General features: G+C 39.2%; 2 protein-coding genes across 4 annotated transcripts in view; both read left to right on the top strand.

Annotated features, from left to right (window-relative positions):
• Nucleotides 1-2,048: 2,048 nt before the first annotated feature.
• On the top strand, nt 2,049-10,047 carry klb (klotho beta). Its single transcript, XM_049467758.1, has 5 exons — nt 2,049-2,998; nt 4,587-5,091; nt 5,933-6,201; nt 6,496-7,633; nt 8,667-10,047. Exons 1-5 carry the CDS (start codon nt 2,246-2,248, stop codon nt 9,275-9,277), a joined length of 3,276 nt encoding a protein of 1,091 aa, XP_049323715.1. The 5' UTR covers nt 2,049-2,245; the 3' UTR covers nt 9,278-10,047.
• A 935-nt stretch (nt 10,048-10,982) lies between these two features.
• ube2ka (ubiquitin-conjugating enzyme E2Ka (UBC1 homolog, yeast)) overlaps nt 10,983-13,834 on the top strand; it is a 315,406-nt gene continuing 312,554 nt past the window's right edge. For all 3 annotated transcript variants that reach the window (XR_007427162.1, XR_007427163.1, XM_022676587.2), the window contains exon 1: nt 10,983-11,325. Coding sequence is in view for 1 of the 3 variants with exons in the window: in XM_022676587.2 (XP_022532308.1) it covers nt 11,263-11,325 (63 nt within the window). In the remaining 2 variants the exon portion in view is untranslated. The remainder of the gene's footprint in view (nt 11,326-13,834) is intronic.

Below are 13,834 nucleotides of genomic sequence, written 5' to 3'. Positions count from 1 at the left end.
TTCAAAGTACATCAGTTTTACACATCTCTGCTGAATTATCTCAGTCAGCTTTATGAGGTAGAATCAGCCAGACAAGGACAGGAAAGTGGAAACACGTGAGATGTGTAACAAGGGGGCGGAGCTACAAACAAAAAAGGTGACCAACAGTGGCGGAGACACAGGATGTAAATCTTTAGCTGACACTATAGGATTCTTCTTCACCTCATTGATGATTCTGCACTGTGCTCTTACAGTCATCTTTACAGGACTTTACCACGCCTAGGGAAAGTAGCGGCAACAGTGCTGAAATTTCTCCATTTGTAGAGCGCCTGTCTGTCTTGCCGTGGACACGTGAACATCAAGGCTTTTAGAGATACTTTTGTAACCCTTTCCAGCTTCATGATTTAAGTCAACAATTCTTGAACGTAGGTCTGCATTTAATGACCAATTTATGCAGAAATCCAAGTTTAATCCCAAAGGATTTACATATTTTTTATTGCAACTGTATTTAAAATCAGTTAATGCTTCGACACAAAGACACATTATGTTAATATTACTATAACAATAGACTCGTATGTGTAAATGGGTTTTTCTGATACTCTTATCATTTCTGTTCCGTTTGTGTTATTAGCACGGGTTAAACAGTCCCGCATTGTGATGTGGCTCAGTTATCATTCAGTAAACAGGATAAAACCCATACTCTGCTCTCACTCAGATGTTTGGTAAATGTTTACCGTGCTCGGTGGTTTCTAAGGATTCTAAAGCAGAACAAAAACTTTCATTTGATCAGCGACTTTTAAATAAAACACTGGAAACCAGCGTGAGATCAGGGTCAGATCACACTCAGCCTCCTCCTCTCAGACCCGTCTGAACCATTATCTTCATTTCTGTTTGAGTGGGAAATGAAACTCGTCTTATGTAAATAAAATTAAAATAAATATTAAACAGTGTGTGACCTAGTTTTTACACCACGCTGCTCATGTGGTTCACCACACTCCATCCACTGGAGCACAAATAAACAGATAAACAGGAAGGAAAAATTATGCCTGACTCTTCTACAAACTGATCTAACATTTGTTTATCCGATACAGACAATAATTCATAATTCCCACACAGACATTGAAACATCCAGGTCCTGAAAGCAACCCCAAACCAAGCCACTCTACCACCACCACCATGCTTTACAGATTGTATAAAGTGTGAGAAGCCCATGTCAGTAAAAAAGCTCCACTTTATCTCCAGACTTTATCTGTCTTTTTACCTGTCAATAAGCCATTAACTGCATTTCCATAAATCAAGCTAATAACTACTACTAATATATATATATATATATATATATATATACAGCTCTGAACAAGAAAATAAAAGACCCCTTCAGTTTCTGAATCAGTTTCTCAGATTTTGCTATTTACAGGTTTATATTTGAGTAAAATTGTTGTTTTATTCTATAAACTACAGACAACATTTCTCCCAAATTATAAACAAAAATATTCTCATTTAGAGCATTTATTTACAGAAAATAAGAAATTGATCAATATTTGGTGCAATAATCCTGGTTCTGGTTTTTAATCACAGTTATTTTTTTCATGCATCTCTGCATCATGTTCTCCTCCACCAGTCTTACACACTGCTTTTGGATAACTTTATGCAGCTTTACTCCTGGTGTAAAAATTCAAGCAGTTCAGTTTGGTGGTTTGATGGTTTGTGATCATCCATCTTCCTCTTGATTATATTCCAGAGGTTTTTAATTTGGTAAAATCAAAGAAACTCATCATTTTTAAGTGGTCTCTAATTTTTCTTTTCCAGAGCTGTATGTTTAACAATCAATTAGGTCTTTAAAGAATGATTAACATATCTCTCTCTCACTTTCTCTCTCTTGCTCTGTCACTCTCTCAGACGGATGGGAGGGGCAAGGGAAGAGAGGGAGAGATAGTGGTGGAGTGGTGAGGAGGATAAGAGTTCAGGTTAATCATTGATCAGGGGTCCTCCTTCCAGACATCACTCTCCATTCTGAGTAGCTGAATGTGTTTGTAAGTGAGTGAGCGAGGGAGGGAGGGAGGAAGAGAGAGAGAGAGAGAGAGAGAGAGAGAGGGAGTCAGTTAGTTGCGACAGGTGAAGAAATCAGATAGATGTCTTGTCTTCTGTATGGAATAGAGAATCTGTAGTCCCTCTCTTTGCTGCCTCGCCTGGTTTATAGGATGAATCCAGGTTCTGAACCAGCTTTTTATTCCTTCGCTCTACGTCTGATCGAGTGACCGAGTTAAAGATGACCCACTTCTTGTCTTGTCCTTCGTTCTTCTCTTTTCATCTTTCCCTCCTTCTCCTGACAGCTTGTCTATGGGATGGAGTTGAGAGTTTGTCGGGAGACGGGAAGAGTGTCTGGTTAAAGCCGTTGAACCACAGCGACTTTCTGTCGGGGACTTTTCCAAATGGGTTTCTATGGGGCGTTGGGACGTCTGCGTTCCAGACGGAAGGTTCTTGGGATCTGGACGGGAAAGGAGCGTCAGTTTGGGACAATTTTACTCGTAATCGTATCCAAGGAATGGGGTCTAACACTCGAGCGGACACTGCCAGCGACAGCTACGCCCTCTGGGAGCAGGACGTAGAGGCGGCGCAGTACCTCGGCGTCAACTTCTACGCTTTTTCGCTGTCTTGGCCGAGACTCTTTCCAGACGGTGATGCTACTGGAAAGGCAAACTCTAAGGCAGTGCAACACTATCGCCGGTTGATCCACAGGATAAGGGTGCAAGGTCTTGAGCCGGTAGTCACCCTGTTCCACTGGGATTCGCCCCAAAGCCTGCAGGAGCAGTTTGGCGGCTGGAAGAACCGGAAGATGGTCGAGAAGTTTGCAGACTACGCCGCATTCTGCTTCACCACGTTTGGACGAGCTGTGCGATACTGGATCACGATGCACAACCCAGCTCTGGTTGCGCTTCTCGGTTACGGGACAGGGGCTCACGCGCCGGGGGTGATCGGCGACCCAGCCGACCGCTTCATTGTAGCCCATAACCTCATCAGGGTGAGTGCGGGGCCGGGAGGTCAGAGGTGACGCTGGGGTTCATTTTTTTGGTGAAGTGTTTTTGAAGGAGCCTGTTGAGAATAATGGTGGTTAACTTTTCTAATGGTGTTCATTGACCTGCCTTGTTGAGATAACAATGCTCCAGGCCCATTCTCTGCTGGTGAACTTTGAACAGCACTTTATGGGCGCCTACCTGAGTCCTCAGTGTGTTTTTTTTTTTTTTTTGTCGGTGAACATCAATATAACATCAATATAATGTGTCTTTTGTGTCACAGGCAACTCTGTCTAACAATACAATTTTTCCCCAAGATTTAACACATATATAATATATAATATACAGTTCTTTATGAATATGAACTTGTTTTCTTTGCATTATTTGAGGTCTGAAAGCTCTGCATCTTTTTTTGTTATTTCAGCCATTTCTCATTTTCTGTAAATAAATGCTCTAAATGAGAATATTTTTATTTGGAATTTGGGAGAAATGTTGTCTGTAGTTTATATAATAAAACAACAATGTTCATTTTACTCAAACATAAACCTATAAATAGCAAAATCAGAGAAACTGATTCAGAAACTGAAGAGCTCTCTTCATTTTGTCCAGAGCTGTGCACAACAGCACCTTATAATATGTTTTTGTAATACGGTTTTGTAATATTTAATATAAGATTACTTAATGAGTGTTGCAATGTAATAAATGTTCAAGTTTCACTCTGTATAAATATAACTATAGATATACATTTGTAAACTTTTGTTTATTTTGTAAACAATAGGAACTTAACAGATTTCCTATGAAATGCAAACAGCTGCAGACAGCTTAATCATTTTCCATGTTATCACAGGAAATAGTGAAATTTTAGTGATTTATTGCATAATAACAAACCTAAAGGGCAATCTCGGTCACAAAGCACCCAAACAACCAACCAGCCTTCTTATCATAAGATTAAACACCGTATACTGCACCTGAAACTCTGTTTACCACTGGGTCCCAGTGTAGAAAACATTATAATAATTATAATAATACTTAAGAAAAAATATATATTTTGCAATGTTTATATAAAAAGACAAAATAGAAATGTATTATATTTTTAAATATTGAAACAAACAAATACAATTACTTTAAAATTACACCCAGATTTCAGAGCTCAAACTTAATAGGTATTGCAAAGGCATCAGTGAATTTAAGCATCAGTAAAATAATTTAAAAGTTTTAATGTAGACAATATGGACACATTAAAAAATGAATTGTCTATATTTTCTTTTGAAATCATATAAATAGTTTAGTATACTGTACAATACAATGTAAAAGTGAAAAGTTTGAGAAAACTTAAAATTTCAATAAAACTTACTGCATTAGATCTTTGAGTTTTTTGAGGCAACTCAAACTTTTAAATTAAAGTTAGCAACTAGGAATTCGTGAATATTAAAAATCTGTATTTACTGTCAGTCATATAAGCTTGCGGCAATTTGTTTGGATCAAGTCAATATTTTTGTTCAGCTTTTATTTTTATTAAAAAATTCTTTAATATTGTTGATTTATTTTTCATCCTTGGTTTATTAATTAATGATTTTATATTTCTCATATCTCCAGGCTCACGCTGCAGCGTGGCACATATACGATAAGCAGTTCCGTGACCAGCAGAACGGTCAGATATCCATCACACTCGGCTCCCACTCGGTGAAACCCTTCACAGCCACGGCAGCCAATGTAGAGCTGTGCCAGAAGTCCATGGAGGCGGTGATTGGCTGGTTTGCAGAACCCATCCACGGTTCTGGGGACTATCCGAGGTCCATGAGGGTCCAGGAGCTGATCCCAGAGTTCACTCTGGAGGAGAAGCTGTGGGTTCGAGGAACCGCTGACTTCTTCTCGCTGGCGTTTGGACCGGACACGGCGCGGGGGGTCCGCAGTCAGGGGTCTCGCTTTGGTCAGAACATGACGCTGGACCTCAGGAAGGTTCTGGTGTGGGTTCAGAAGGAGTATGGAGATCCGCGGGTTCTGGTGGCGGAGGGCAGTTGGTTCAGTGATGCGTCTGAAGGGGTGGAGGACACGCTCGCTGTGTACAATATGAAAACCTTCATCAACCAGGTGTTTCAAGGTGAGTGCGTTTATGGAGGCAACCAATGACTGTACCAGTTCCGTTCCCTTTCTGTTCTATATATAAAATAATTAAAAAGAAATGTTGAATTAATGTGTGTTGTGCTGGTATGAGTAAATCAGGTAGTCACAGCAGTACTGCTTGAGTTTTTAAACACTGTTAACCATGCATTGTGCAGCTTGATTTAGGGCGTGTCAGTGTGTCTTTGCTATCATAATAACAGGAAAAGTACACCTTGCGTGACTTAAAACACGCTAAAGCATGTACTAATTCTTTTAACTCTTGCTCATCATTCTCTTTAAGAGTAGATCAGGTGAGCTCTGACTTTGGTGGATTGCTATTGTAACGGTGCAGCTACCTGGACGTGTTCAACAAACTCTTCTCAGCAGAGGAAACTGAGCTGCTGGTTGACGCTGTGAAGGAGCTCCAGCAGCTCATTTACGGGAACAGCAATGTTATTTTATTTACTATTCTGTTTATTGTTGATGTAAAAGTTGGGCTTGTGCTGCTGTGTGTTCATGTGTGTGTAATAAGTGGGGGTGTACGCTCGGCTCGGCACGGCGCCTGTGTTACCGAGATAGCGATGAACGTCTGACTGTTGGCGTCTGTCTAGGTTGTATTCAGTCAGTGGAGCTCCTGTGTTTTCTGTTACCAAGATAAACAAGATAAAACTCCAGAAATGTACCTGAACACACCTCATTTCATAACCAGAACACCACGCCCATCAGTGTAGATATATTCAGAAGATCTGCTGCTGTTTAAACAACCAGTGGGTAATAGGTGGATAACAGGTGTAAAAACACAGTATATGCACATTAAATGTTCTTTTTCTATGTTCCAGCTGTGGTTGTGGACCAGGTGAAGGTGTTTGGCTACTCCGCCTGGTCTCTGGTGGATGGATTTGAGTGGAATTATGGGTACAGCATCAGAAGAGGACTCTTTTACATAGACTTCAATCAACCCCAACGCAACCGAGTCCCAAAGACCACAGCGCAGTACTACAGACAGATCGTCAAAGACAACGGCTTCCCCAGTGACGGGACAGAGCGGGACATTGTGGGTCGGTTTCCTTGTGACTTTCAGTTCGGAGTTGCAGATATTACCCAGCAGGTGAGCGTCAGTTAGGTGATTTAATTGACTAATGAAGGGCAGCATTATGTGAGATCTGGTGTCAGCCATGCGGAATTTGGAGAAAAGTGGTTTATATTTGGTAACCACAGATTTGGCAAAAGCTCTGTGGGCCAATTTCCATATTATAATATGAGACAAGCATTTGGAACAGAATCAGGAAAACATTTGTAGATACATTTAAACCAGAGCTGGGCTGATACAACTTTGATTTCTGATATCTAGGTTTGTTCCCTGCAGTCTGAATTGTTGTTGTGCATCTCTGCTGTTTTGCAGGTACACCTACGACCATTTTCCCCACAGTTCATTGACCCTCTTCTGTATCGCTGGAACTTCTCCGGTGACGGCACTCTCCGTCCTGTGGTTGGGGTGAGGCTGAGAACACGGGGATCCCAGTGCAGCGATTTCCTGGCTATTCAACGCCACATTCGTCTCATAGAGATGACCGGCTCAACGCATTATCGCTTCGGCCTGGACTGGCCTCAACTACTACCGAATGGTGATGTCTCGTTACCAGACTGGAAGGCGGTACGATATTACCACTGCCTGCTGGAGGAACTCCAAAGGAAGGGAATCCAGACTGCCGTTACGCTCCTCCATCCCAGCCATAGGTCTCCAACTCTGGGCTTACCCGGCCCACTGGACGCCAACGGTGGTTGGGCGAACTCAAGCACGGCTGAGGCGTTCGTTGACTACGCCACATTTTGTTATCGGGAGTTTGGCTCATTGGTGCGACTCTGGATTACTATCAATGAGCCAAATAGTTTAACGCACACGTATAACGGAAGTGCTCAAGACAAGGAAGCGGTGGTTCGTAACCTTCTGCTGGCACATGCTCGAGCATGGAAAGTTTACCACACTCATTATCGCCAAAAGCAGGGGGCGACGGTGAGCTTTGCGGTGCATGCCAACTGGGTGGAACCTGCAAATCCTTTCATAAAATCGCACAGCGGTGCTGTTCAGAGCTTCATGTTGTCTGAGCTTGGACGTTTCCTCGACCCTTTCCTTGGGGACTTGGACCATGCTAAAGAATATCCTAAAGAAGATACATACTCTGAATGCTCTGGATACTCCAGATCCTTTCATCTCCCGCGCTTTTCTGAGGATGAACGGATTGAACTCAAGGGGGCTCTGGATTTTATTGCTCTTAACCACTTCACCACATGTCTGGTTTACTCTTTACAACCCCAGTCACAACAAGACTACGGCCCGATGTATGACCCCACATGGACCACATCAAAGAATCACTGGCCTATGGTCCCCTCGGGGCTCCGTAGAGTCCTAAACTGGGTGAAGGGCCGCTATAAGGATAGCCGTCCTGTAGTCATCACAGCGACAGGGATTGATGACCATTCGTTGCATGATGACCTCAGGCAGAGGTATATAAGGAGCTACCTGCAGGAGGCGCTGAAGGGTAAGCATAAACACTAAAGTTTTAGAAACCTTAGAAACCTCTCTGTGATATCTCTCAGTAAGGCGTGGGGTCGAAGGTGGCGGTGCACGGCTCTGCTGAGGTATTTCCTCACACCGCGTTCCTCCGGCTTTATCAGCTGACCCTCCGCTCTCAGCCTCGGCTTTATGGTCGACCTTTGAGATCATATACTGCAGTGGAACTGATTTATAGCTGTGGTTTATGAGGGAACATGGCGTGACCTGTGGCATTGTCAACACATACAGTACCTAAAGACAGCGTTCTGCTCCCAAACCCAAGCAAAGTTCTTATACATTGAAATATTAAAAATATAATAGAGAGAGCACTTCAGTTTCTGAATCAGTTTCTCTGATTTTGCTTTTTATAGGTTTATGTTTGAGTAAAATAAACATTGTTGTTTTATTCTATAAACTACAGACAACATTTCTCCCAAATTCCCCCCATTCCCCATTTAGAGACATTTATTTGCATTTATTTGGCTGAAACAACAAAAAAGACGCAGAGCTTTCAGACCTCAAATAATGCAAAGAAAACAAGTTCATATTCATAAAGTTTTAAGAGTTCAAAAATCAATATTTGGTGGAATAACCCTGGTTTTTAACCACAGTTTTTTATGCATCTTGGCATCATGTTCTCCTCCACCAGTCTTGCACACTGCTTTTGGATAACTTTATGCTGCTTTACTCCAGGTGCAAAAATTCAAGCAGTTCAGCTTGGTTGAATCAGCTAGGCTTGTGATCATCCATCTTCCTCTTGATTATATTCCAGAGGTTTTCAACACTTCTACACACTAGCCCCTCCCACTCAGACTGAAGTTGTAAGGAGTGTTTCATCCCAAATCAAAGAAACTCATCATTTTTAAGTGGTCTTTTATTTCTTTCTAGAACGTTTAGAAGGTTTTTTTTCCTTTCCTGTAAAGTTGCTGTTTTGGAGAGACTTGTTTTTCATAAATTTTTTATATTTTAAATTGAGTTAATTCAGAATCCTCTCTCTTTCTCTTTCTCTTTCTCCGCAGCGCGAGAGCTGGACGGCGTGGACTTGCGTGGCTTTTACGTCTGGAACCTCCAGGATCATCACAGTTCTCACTTCGGCTTCTTCACCGCCTCCCACCTCCATTCCCAGCCCAAAGCGTCCGTCGCTCTGTACCGACAGATCGTCTCCCAGCGGGGATTTCCTGATGATGATGATGATGAAGATGATGATGGCGACCCCATGACCTCAGAGTGCGAGTTCAGCGACAGGGCGAAGGCCTGTTGGCTGTGTAGCGGCATCGTCGCCGAGTATAAGCCCCTCCTCTTCTTCGGGACGTGTCTCACCGTTAGCGTGTCTATGCTAGCCGGGGTCATCGTCACCATGGTGGTGATGAAGAGCAGGAGGAAGAGGAGGATGAGGGCGACGCAGGCCACGCCGCAGAGAATACGCCGTCAGCAGATGTTCGCCACGCAGAGAACGGCTCACCGAAACCCTGTGTTCCTCAAGAGCTCGACCAGGAACGGACTGTCCCGGAACTGTCCCAACATTTTCGAAATTAAAGAATTCGGCGTTCAGCGTAAACAGTGTCCGAACTTCAAAACCATACGCTTCTCCTCCACCCTGCAGTCCACACCATCACCACACGCAAACTAACGCCTACACTGATCAGCCATAACCAACAGATTAGCCCCTCCCACTCACACTGAAGTTATATAGAGTGTTTCATCACAAACAGATTATTAACCACTTTAATAAACTTACACTGATCAGCCATTACATTAAAACCAGCAGACTAGCCCCTCCCACTCACACTGTGAAGTTGAGTGTTCCAGCACAAACTAATTATTAAACACTTACATAATACACTTACATTAATTAGCCATAACATTAAAACCAGCAGTCCAATGAAGTTATAAAAAGTGTTTCATCACAAACAGAGCAGCCAATCAGAGCAGAGCTTATTTGCAAAGACAATACTTGTGTAAAAATTCATTATATCTTTGTGATTATTATCTCAAATTCATCCAATGTACATAATATTTCTCACTATCAGAATATATTAAGATTATTTAACTTATTTCAGAACGTTTTAGTAATTTTATCTGTTGTTGGAGTGATTAAATTAAATATGATTTTTTAAGCAAAGCAGAAAACAAATATAAGAATAGAATAGAATACAATAGAATAAGTTTATGAACTTTACAATATTTTAATACACTATGAAAATGAGAAATAATGAGAGATATTGTGTAAGATCTGTAAGATCACTTTCTTGGGCATTATTGTTGTTTTGTTCTTTTGTCTGTTTTTTTTATTTGTTTGATTTGTTCGAATCTCAGCATGTCCCCAGTGCTTGTATATATTGTGCAAATGTATATTTTGTGATTAAAGTGAAATAAATTATATTAAATGTATAAAACAAGCGTTTTTTCCTTTTTTCACTGGACCTGAGGGCAACAACACTGCAACAACGACGCCACCTGGTGAATGATTAGAAGAATTACCCTATTATATATTTATGTTTTTATTTATTTATTATTTCAAATTAGCAAGGAACTATACAATAGATATAGGATCGTGTAACGTTAAACTCGCTTTAGTTGCTTATCACTTTTACTTTTTATTAATTTGTATAAAAAATAACAGCTAATTAACAACTGTGATAACCTTATCAAGAGTTAATTACTTGAATTTCTTGTCTCTTAATGTGTTTGAGAGCATCAGTTAAAGTAAAGTTCTCAACTAAATAAAGAAATATAGGCTTAAAAAAGGTCAGTCAATCAGAAAAGAAGAATTTCAACCATCAAAAACATTGTGATGATGGAACTGGCACTCATCAGGACTGCCACAGGGGAAAAAAAGGAAGAGCAAGAGTTACCAGTTAGTTTAAAAACTATTTTAATCTTATAGTTCTTAAATTTAAGGCTAAAATAAGGTCTTTATATATTAATGGCTGGATGTTCATGTATTCATTTATGCAGGATGCAGGAGAATACAAATCATTTAAAAACATTGAATGAGAAGGTGTGTCCAAACTTTTCACTGTTTCTGACAGTGATAATACAAAATTACATAACGTTAGTTTTGTTCCTTCATTTTTCTTCATTGTTCTTGTTTGTTTTTATTTATTGCAAAGTACTGTATACTGCATACACTACCTACCTCTATATGTTTCTATATATACAATGCTGTACATGGATATTTTTAATGTGAATATTGTTTGCAGAAAAACTATATTATAAATATTTAATACAATTAAATATAAAATTTGCCAAAATGACTTTTATTTTGAAATGTTGCGGAAGTGTTGGCTGTGGTGTGCCGCTGTGAGCTGGTAATGATGGTGTTGATGATGGTGAGGGCGCCCCCTAGCGCCGCTCCGCTCTCAGCGCCTCTCTGCTGTATTGTGTAACAGCGGGACTGATCGCACAGCTTTCACCCAAAACCCGCTAATAAATCCTCGCTGCGGAGTTCAGAACCGGAACCGGAGACCCGGACCGCGGGGGACACAGCGCAGATACCCGGAGAACAGGCAGCGAGGCCCGGGGGACGAGGAGGCGAGGACCCGCAGCTCCTCCGCGCAGCCGAGCGAGGCCCGACACCCACCGGGGGAGGAAGCGCCCTGGCCCGGCAGCAGCATGGCCAACATCGCGGTGCAGCGGATAAAACGGGAGTTTAAAGAAGTTCTGAAGAGTGAGGAGGTACTGACCCGGTTCGGGGGGTTCGGGTGGTTCTGTGGGGGTGTGGAGAGCACTGACAGCGCTGGAGATAAACTGCAGAGTTTCAGCTCATTAAATACAACTTCCCCAAAAACCCACAATAACAATACCTAACGTTACTACTACCTCTGACCTCTGAGTATTTACCTATATACACACTCATACATATATTTACATACATATATACATAAATACATTGTGTATGTATATAGATATAGCTACTATTATTCTAAAAATGTACAGTAATAACAGTCATGATTATAATCATAACTGTCATGATTCAACATTTATGTACATAATAAGAGTAGCTAATGATAGCAGTGATAATAAGTAAGGTATATAAATGGGTAATATGTCCCTAAAATAAAACCTCAATATTTTAGAGTACATGTTTAATAATGATATTCAAGCTATTATGACAAAACACTAAAACATATTTGAATATTAGTCTACTGTACAACAAAATTAATGTTTAAATAATTTAATTAAACTATTATTTAGTATTACAGTTTCAAACCAAACGTTTATTTTGTAAACAGTAACTTACCTAGATTGTGAAAATGTTGTGTAAAATAATAATAATGAAACAAACAATTAATAAAACAAAAAGAGATACTAAAGTGCAGAATATGTATTGCTGCAAAAGTACTGCAAATGTAAACAATTACATTAACAAATATAACTATCACTATTATCCCAATATGGATTTTTTTTAAATCACAATATTACAGTTTTATAGGTTATTATTAATCTTTTTATAATAATTTATATAATTTATAGTCTTATAATTCTTACTATGTTCTAACTATATTCTATAATATGAATTCTTCATTATTATTACTAATTTTACTCTCTGTAATGAAACGTGAAATTGGTCACTTTTGTTCAGTTCTTAAAACACTTTAATAATTTGAATAATTATGAATTTATGATTAGTATGATTTATTAGTATTATGTATAACATTTTGTACTTAAAATGCTCTACTTAAAAGAAAGACACTTGAGAAAAAAAAGAGAAAACAGAGACAGTTATAAAATAGTAATGCTATAAATACTACAAATTACAAAAATATTTGCACTTAATATGAAATTTCAAACAACCATTGTCAAAGCCTAAAACCCTTACATATTATAAAATGATAAAAATAAAATTAAAATAATTGCTCCTACAATTATATAAAAGTAAAAAGTAAAAAAAATAGATTTTAAAATTACTGTGGAGTCCCACTGTTAAGATAAACAGATCATATAGCTACGTATATATTAAATGCAGCTGCTTCACTACTTTATAAGCATCTTAGGCTTTATATAACATGTATAAAAGATTGTGTTGTTATAGTAAATGTAATAAAATATGATAGAATGTCTCCTGGCTGTCAAATTGAGCAACTCAAAACTTGAATGTCTGTATTTCTGTTGATAATACAGTGCAAAATCAACATTTAATCATTTTAGAAGCATAGAAATAATGATTAATACATATTTAAAAGGTTTATCACCAAGTTATTGTATATATTTGTCAGTATGTGTGCTTAAAATATCAGAAAAGTACAGTGAAAATACAGGAAATTAGGTTAGCTGGGCTAGCTAACAGTTAACTATAGAACTTTAAGAGCTTTTAGCAGCTCTGCCACATAAAAATACATAAATAAAACAGCACAGACTTTGAAAGTCGCTGTGTTTTATGTTCTAAAATGTTGTAATTATATTTTTGTGCCCATAAAATAGAGGAAATTTGGTGAATTTGTAAAGAAAGCAGAGTGTGAGCTAAGAATGACTGGATTAGCTCAGTTAGCTTAGCATGTTATTTTTGCAAAAGTAGACATAAACAGCTTAATAAAACAGGGCTAATAGAACTAAAATATGTTTTAGTATATGTTGCAGTTTGTTCAGGGACACCTTTAGTCCCTAATTCTTTGTTTAATTATTTTATTTTATGTGAATTTGGACTATAACTAGCTACTTCAACAGCTAAGCTACACATTAGCCACTAATGCTAGCAGACTGCTGTGGCTCAGGTGAATTGGGGAAATTTTCTGCATTTTTAACCAGATTTTAAGGTGAAATAAACATTATCTGCTGGTAATTTAGTTTAGTTTGAACTACTCGGCTGCTCCGCCATCATTGCAAGTTCTTAGAAAGTCAGCTGGCATATTTGTGCCGGGCTCAGTGCCATGCCAGCAGCAGGGCACACAGGCTGTGCCAGCTTGTGCTGTTGTATGAGGCAGGATGGCTTAAGTGTGTGGCATACATACTATCATCATTCTGCTCTGTTTTGTACAGCTAAATACACACACACAGGTATATATTTGCGTAAATTGAACATTATTGTTTTATTCTATAAACTACTGATAACATTTCTCCCAAGTTCCAAATAAAATTATTCTCATTTAGAGCATTTATTTGCAGAAAATGGGAAATAATCAAAATAACGAAAAATATACAGAGCTTTCAGACATTAAATAATGCAAAGAAAAAAGTTAATGTTCAT

The sequence above is a fragment of the Astyanax mexicanus genome, chromosome 19, assembly GCF_023375975.1.
Source record: "Astyanax mexicanus isolate ESR-SI-001 chromosome 19, AstMex3_surface, whole genome shotgun sequence".
Taxonomy (NCBI): Eukaryota; Metazoa; Chordata; class Actinopteri; order Characiformes; family Acestrorhamphidae; genus Astyanax; species Astyanax mexicanus.
The sequence above is the reverse complement of the archived record's forward strand: the minus strand, read 5'-3'. Positions and strand labels throughout refer to the sequence as shown.

What these genes read in the sequence shown, in the direction of transcription:
- klb (XM_049467758.1), top strand. Translation starts at nt 2,246, where the DNA reads ATGACCCACTTCTTGTCTTGTCCTTCGTTCTTCTCTTTTCATCTTTCC. An exon ending in CATCAACCAGGTGTTTCAAG is followed by an intron (nt 5,092 to 5,932) that starts GTGAGTGCGTTT and finishes TCTATGTTCCAG; the next exon opens with CTGTGGTTGTGGACCAGGTG. An exon ending in CCTGCAGGAGGCGCTGAAGG is followed by an intron (nt 7,634 to 8,666) that starts GTAAGCATAAAC and finishes CTTTCTCCGCAG; the next exon opens with CGCGAGAGCTGGACGGCGTG.